Source organism: Brachionichthys hirsutus, chromosome 4 (genome assembly GCF_040956055.1).
Source record: "Brachionichthys hirsutus isolate HB-005 chromosome 4, CSIRO-AGI_Bhir_v1, whole genome shotgun sequence".
Classification (NCBI taxonomy): domain Eukaryota; kingdom Metazoa; phylum Chordata; class Actinopteri; order Lophiiformes; family Brachionichthyidae; genus Brachionichthys; species Brachionichthys hirsutus.
This window is the reverse complement of record NC_090900.1, coordinates 10117189-10124995: the sequence shown is the minus strand read 5'-3', so window position 1 is coordinate 10124995 and position 7807 is coordinate 10117189. Positions and strand designations below refer to the sequence as shown.

General features: G+C 42.7%; 1 protein-coding gene across 1 annotated transcript; it reads left to right on the top strand.

Annotated features, from left to right (window-relative positions):
- On the top strand, positions 1 to 3012 carry dmrt2a (doublesex and mab-3 related transcription factor 2a). Its single transcript, XM_068738492.1, has 3 exons — positions 1 to 354; positions 1460 to 1562; positions 1913 to 3012. The coding sequence occupies exons 1-3, from the start codon at positions 1 to 3 to the stop codon at positions 3010 to 3012; spliced, it is 1557 nt and encodes a 518-aa protein (XP_068594593.1).
- Positions 3013 to 7807: the final 4795 nt, after the last annotated feature.

Genomic DNA, 7807 nt, shown 5'->3' with positions numbered 1-7807 from the left:
ATGTCAGACAACGCCGGTTGCGAGTTTGAGATCGATGTTGAGGGCCTGGAGACGGAGAGCGACGAACCGGCGGAGTCCTCCAGCTGGCCCGGTTCGGCGTCGCTCGGGCCCGTCCCGGCCTCGGAGGACGGCGCAAAGCCGGGTCCGAGCGCTCCGTGTCCGGGGGACCAAAGGAAGCTGAGCCGGACCCCGAAGTGCGCGCGCTGCCGCAACCACGGCGTGGTGTCCTGCCTGAAGGGACACAAGCGCTTCTGCCGCTGGAGGGACTGCCAGTGCGCAAACTGCCTGCTGGTGGTGGAGAGACAGCGGGTGATGGCGGCGCAGGTGGCGCTGAGGAGGCAGCAAGCCACGGAGGTAAGCCCGCAGTGACACGCACACGTCTCCATCGAATGGCGAGATAATAAATGATTGCTATCAGCAGTTCTACATTACATGCGTGCATGCGTGATCACATCCTTGTTTGGAATTTAAATTATATTAAAATCTGATTTGTTACTTTTAAGCTTCTTCAGAGCATTCATCAGTTAGTGTTTGTCATATTCTGTTTTATTGACTTATTTTAACACCAGGCTTCCAATTTATGATCACAACGGCCTGAAAAGGCAAAACAAATAATATATATGAATATAAAAAATAATCTTGCTGCTGCCGGAGGTTCCCCAAATATCAGCTGTCAAATAGAATTGTTTTCATCTGACCTGATTTTGCAAATTTAGTTCAGTCACTGAACGATCTACTCTAAAATATATTTAAGCTGAGATTAAATTCTAAATTTTAGACGTCCAAGTATCAGTTTTTCAAAGTTGGTCAAATAATACCTTTATTTCCTAAAGTCTCATGGTCTGTGACAGTTTCTAACATCGTCCTTGCCAATAAATGAAATAAAAGCTTAATGAGAATAAATAAATAGAATGGCCTGTTGGACTCGCTTTCCTGTGTAGACAGTTATAGAATCGCCTCCTCCTGACTCCTCTAGACAGAAACATACTGGGAGACGTTGATGCGACTGTAGTGTGTTTGCGATTTGACTGCGGTGACATTCAAATGCTTGACAGTGTCTGCGGTACATTAATGAGCCGAGTCAGCAGTGGCATTTTGGAAATGGAACTGGATGAATGTCGTATTTAAACATGTATTTATTCAGGGTGTGTCTTTTTTGTGTATACTCGTTTCTTGTAATTCAGTCACTGTCATGCCATCAGATTTAATTCTAAACTATTATTAAATTTTCCCACAGTTGTATATATATATACCGGTATATAAAAATACCAGAGATCACTGTTAATAAAGTTAAACACATTATATTGGCATTGGACTTTCTGTTAAATATTAATCTGATGTCCAATCGGTAAACATTTACTGAAAGACATATTATTACTGCAGACACAACCAGAACATAATATCATAACCTTATTATGATAAATGTTTATATTAAATTGCTTTCTCCCTTCATTGTCAGGATAAAAAGGGAATATCTGGGAAGCAAATCCCTGCAGAGAGGAGGACAATATATCAGCGACATATCCGACCGTCCACTGTTCTTGCCAAAAGCATCCTTGAAGGTAACGAAGAAGCAAAGAAACATATTTTATTACCTGGTTCGATATATTGTGATGTTTCTTTTGGCTCTCTCCCTGTTTAATATTTATAAAGCTTCTCTTTCTCTCCTGCTTCTCCTCTAAACTCTGAAAAGGCCTTGGTGACACTTGCATGCAGTGAATTTATCTATTGTTTTGCCTTGCTATGTTAATTCACACATTTAAAGTCTCCAGTGCTGTCACAGCTGACAACTCTTTATTTATTGGGATTTCTATTTATTTAATGATCCTTCATTGTTGCCTTGCGTGTTTGGCATGATATCAGGTGTGATTTAAAACACATCTGAATAAAACGGGGCTACTTTTTACGGCAGGATACCGACCGATGCAGTCTGATCCATTCCTGACTGCCAACCCGTCCCTCCCGCCGCCGCTGAGCGATCGCATGAGGAAGAGGAGGGCCTTTGCAGACAAGGAGCTGGAAACCATCATGCTCGAGCGGGAATACAAGGAACGAGAGCGACTGGAGAATGGCCAGACGTCCACGGCTTCGCTCCTCTTCCCGAACAACATGGTCCACCATGCTGCAGATTACTACAAGACAGCCTACCCTCCGGCTCAGGGTCAGCCGCAGCCTAAAGAACTGTGCAGCTTCCTCAGTCCTAACTGCTTGGATCTGTCCGTGCAGTACCCCGCCGGCTCCGCCAACTCAGTGGAACTCATCTCCTCCAACGTCAGCGTGGCCACCACCTACTGCCACTACCCGCTGCAGCCGTCAAGAGGCGGTTTCATGATGTGGCCCCGTGGCGCAGCCAACCTGGGCGATGCTCTGCTCTACCAACAGTGCTTGTTTAATGCCACAGCGGTGCAGAACATGAAACCAGGCGCCCTGTGGGATCCCAAGTTGATGGCCGTCGACAGTCAGCTGCCAGAGCAAGAGGCTGTCGCCGCTCTCGCCGCTCAAGTGGAAGGATCTCGCGCTGCTAGGCTGCAGGACTCGCCAGACCCTCAGCGGGCTGATCCCAAGCCTCCTGGTGTCACCCATGGGGGTCAGAGGGAGTGTTCCGCCTTTTCCCCTCCTAAAAGGAGCTCCGGACAATCCTTCCCCAGCAACTCTCATTCCCAAACCTCTTGTCAAGTTTTGAACAAGCTGAGCAAGGACAGCGCTAAGCTTTCCATGAAACTCAACTCCTTTCACTCCCTCGTACGAAACTCGTTGGCTGAAAAGACCAGCGGCGGTGCCAGGCAGGAGCTGAGGGCCCCATACTGCAAGGAGCTGTTAGAAGAGGCTGCCCGCAAGTTCAGGGAGGGCTCCGCCAAGGACATCCAGGCCATTAAAACCTCTGACAGGTACGCTAAAGACTTTCTATCCAAGCCCTTAGGCACCAAGGTAGCGCCCAGTGAGTCTCTATCTTTCTCTGTGGAAGCCATCCTGAAGAGACCCACGCCTGCCATGAGTCGAGCATTCCATTAATTTCCATTGAGTGTCTTGTCTTGCACTATAAATGTCATGTTTGTTTCAGTTAGAGGGCATCACGTGTTGTGGTTCTGGGGTCAGACAAAATCCATAACAGACACAAGCACTGCATCAGAAAAGCAAATGTAATATTTATGTACAGTATATAATATTTCATGTGTGTGCATGTTTAATAACTTTATTGTGTAAAGTATTTAAACATTATCCCAGTTTTGTCTTCATGCCAATAAACTTTATAAGACTGAACTCCTTCCATAAAAAGTCTTGTATTTCATTTCACACTCGAGTAATGACACGATTAAATGTGAACAGGTTTGTGTTTAGATCAGGAAATAGTCTGCTCCCACTAATGCTGCAGTTTGGGTTTCACATTTATATTTACACATATCTAAAAAACACAAAAAACAAACAAACAAACAAAACAGGTTATTACAGTACCGTATATATATTTGTGAAAATACTAATTATTTTTGCTGATTGTTTGCATACTATTTATGCATCTGTTTATAAGGTCAGAGGTTGAATTCAAACAATGTGGACATGATATTATTTTGAAATTTCAATATTTAACAGATTTGGTGCAAAATTAATTTTTACAAAATAAGTGCATGATTTTCAGAATAATGTATTGCTTGTAGCATGGAAGAAAATTCCTACAGCATTTGCTGTTGATCACTAGGAAATTATGAAGACCAACAAATACAACAGCAATAATTAATGTATATGACAAAACATTTTTTAATCTAAAACTCAGTTATAGAGTTTGATGATTTCTTATAGTATCTCCATAAACATAAATTCTCCATAAACAACTGCTTACATTTTCTCAAGCTTGGTTTACTAAAACTCAATGTTAAAATCTGTATTTTATTTTAAATAGCCTACTGAGAGATTATGATAAAAAAAATCCATCCCTCCATTTCATTTTCTTATAGATGATTATAATGATTTCATCTTCAGCTGCTTATCCGCCTTGTGGGTCCGCATGAGCCTACCCCATGCAGCCGACTACAGAGAAGTGGGGTACACCCTGGATGAGACGCCAGCTCATCGCAGGGCCACACAAAAGACAAACATCCATGAACACTCACACCTACGGACAATTTGGTGTGAGCAGTTCACTTCAGCTGCATGTTTTTGGAGGTGGGAGGGAGCCGGAAAACCCAGAGAAAACCCACGCGGACACGGGGAGAACATACAAATCCCATACCGAAAGGAATCAAACCTAGAACCTTCTTTCTTTGAGGCAACGGCACTACCCACTGCACCACAGTGCAGCCCCAACAAAACAAATTGTGCAGACTTGGACCATATTTTAGATTCTATTCAAATCATTCCAACATTAAATTAAGTCAAAATGTAAAGATGAAAACATACGCAAATTTGAAAAGAAATATTTTACAGTTGGTATCATAAATATATTGTTTGATTTAGACAGAACAAAGACATCAATAAAGTATGTGTGCCACGCAGTTCTTGGGGACTTTGATCTACTGGGATTGAAACACGATACTGACCCATAAATCTGTGATCAACATCATCTCATCCATTCAGGATACTTTTCTCTGCTTATGCATTCCACTTCTGGGCTCTCAACGAGTGTGTGTGTGTGTGTGTGTGTGTGTGTGTGTTTGTTTCTCCATGCTGAAAGACAGCTCCAAACTTTGGTTTCTCAGGCACATTCAATAACAGGAAATACAGAAGCGGGAAAAGATATGTCACAAATTATATTCAGCTTTCACTTGCATGAATCTGCACCAAAGCACTCTGACAAAAGCTCTACTTTCTTTTGACTGATCTGTTTTTGTTTCTCACTATTAAGCCACAGAAAAATCTCCTTTCAGGAGAGCATTGTGAACGTGTGCTCCTTTTCCTATCCTGCTGCTGCTACTGTAATTGGACTCGACCTGATGTTGACATTTTGTGTCACCAGAATAAGCTGACATCATTTTTCCTAGCTTGTGGTACTGATATTTTTACTCTGCATGTGAGTGAGTGAACAAGACAGAGCACATGTCAAATTAAACGGGTTTAGTACCAAATAGGATTTCATTGAAAATATGAAAAACTTCTATTTTTCCACTAAATAGGTTTTTTTTCTGAATGTTTCCATCTTATTTTCTGCCTTCTTCCATGTGTTTGTGGTTTCAATTTGTTTATCAATTCATTCATTTTCTTGATCGCTTTATCCATTCGATTTGTTTTAGTTTGTTTCAATTAAAAACACAGCAGAAGTGTTCAAAAATATGTTTATTTAAAATTATATTTCAACATTTTAGGAATTGTAGAGAATCAGTGCAGTGTCTGAACGCTACGCTGATGGATAAAATATAGATGAGAACAAAGACTGCAAAAGAGCAAAACAGTTTAGGGGTGATCAACATTAAAGATTCATTCTATAGTATTATGTCGATACATTTATTTTGTCTGTATTTGTAGATATTTTCTAAAAGCTCATGGTTAAGATTCGATCAAACAGAGTAGTACCACCAGAAATAGTGGGGGGGCATCGTTGAAATATTTCAAGCGTAGCACGACAGACAAAAAAAAGAAGTGTAAAAGTAAAAATGTCTGTCTAGTTCAAGCAATGTATTTAACGGTTTCACAATGTCCAATCACAATCTGCCTCCCCAATTGACCTTTCAGGGTCATGACATTTTTTAAATAGTTTGAGCTAATTCCAACAGGACTCGGTTCTAGATCCATGTGTCTATTAAACGGGTGTATGCTTTGTAAGTAAAATCACAGGTAAGTATAGGAGTAACACAATTGAAGAAAACTCTGTACCTGAATGTAATATACATCATCGTAATCCTATTATAGGCAAGATGTAACATAATATTCCTGTTAAGCAGTGAGAACCCTGACGAATCAAACTTGGGATAAAAGTAGAACACAAAGAAGGAATTGATTTGACTTCACAGTGTGTGTGTGTGTGTGTGTCCAGGAATACATTGTATAGTGTGTGAGAATGAATGTGTGTTCACGCACAGCCGTTCTGACAGAAGTTGGCTGCTGAGCAGAAGGTGATGGTGTTTGTCTGCACTAACCGCCACTGATAAGTATCTGCTGAAGTCTTCACAGTGTCATTTCCAAAGTGTGAGATTTAACATGTCAGCAGAGTGAACTGGGTTTATTCTGTCACCCCCCCCCCCCCCCCGCCTCCCCCATCCTCCCGTTTATCAACAGTTGTAATTCACACAGTAGCATTGTGTCCTGTACGCAGGTGTCATTTACCATTCGACTTTCCTTTACGCAGCAATGTTGGGAACAGACCCTCCCAAAGACACACACGCACACACACACACACACACACACACACACACATCTGTGACTTTGGTCTTCCATGGCTCTTGTTTCAGTCTTAGATTTAAAGGGCCAGAGATTTTGCATTTTGTTTTACGATTCAAGATTCAACAGCAAAAAGCAAACAGCAGAAAACGAACACAGGACTAAACCTTTAGAGATAAATGATCTAAAATAAATAAATAAATACAAAACTGCTTGCAGAAGTTACAGATGTGTAAGTTGACATTTCAACATTCCATTTATATAATAGCAGTAGTGGCTTCAGCCTGAGCTCTTTGCAGCTCTGATGCAACGCTGGGGAGGTGGTTAGTGCATATGAAACTAACAATCTTCTTGATATGTGTATGCAGAAACATGCCTTTGAACAATCAAACAAAATTAAACTCAAATGATATGAATATACAGCGACCTTTTCCCCTGCTGTCCTGCCCATATACCTCTAGCTTGCCCTGCCAGTGACTGTGTGGTTGGTTTATTCCTTTACCACCACACACACACCTCTGCACCCTTCTCCAGGTGTTGAAGCAAGCCATCCATTCCACTGTTGCTGTTGTCACGCCAGTCGCTCCCAGTCCGTCTGATACGCTACAGGCCTTTCCACATTAAGAATCGTTTAAGCACTACAAAGACAAACACACATCGGCAGAAAAATTACATGGTGGGTTATTTTGACTCTGGAAATAAATGGCACATGCTGTATTTTGCTTTTGCAATCTGCGGGCGTGAAGCTAGGATCCTTACTCATTTTCACCTGTGTTGTTTCTCTGGGCCTCTACCAGCAGCCAGGAGGGGAAAACCGACCGGTTCCTGCATTCCTTCCCAGCACCTTGTAATCCAATAAGAAATGTGTAGCGCTGCAGCTTTTTGACAAGCAGCTCCCACTTAATTACCATGTCGTTAGGGCTGACAGGCCTGGGGGCTGATAGGGGCAAAAGGCTGGCGGTACATGGCTGTAGGGGGGGGGGGGTCTGAGAATACCCTGAAAACACAGATGCACACGTACAAGCACTTTAAGTCACTAGAATGATACATTTCAGCACACGTCTTAGTTCAGCTGTGGAGCCAAAAAATGATCCAGTGGATTTCTGTTAAGCTTTAGCTAACTTGAAGATGTGAAAGAACAATGGAGAAATTAAAGCCGCAAGCGGCGTTGTAGGCCCTCGCCGGCCGACAGGCCGTTGAGCTGACCCGCCGACGCACGCCGCTTTTGTCCTGAGTGCTTCGCAAGTGTTTAGATTTGAGCTGCATGAGTAGCTCACACTTTAGTCAAATCGTTATTTGGATTATATGGCCATCTGCCGTCAGGAGTTTCAATCCAATATGGCCGCCTTCCTGTGTGTCTGGGGGCGTGGCCACAATACATTTTTTTTTTGCCCTGACATGACGCATGTCTGTACCGAATTTCGTGGCTGTCCGACAAAGTTGGCGTCGGACCCCTCCCCATAGGAGGGGTTGCCATCGCCATGGCAACAGCGTAAAAACA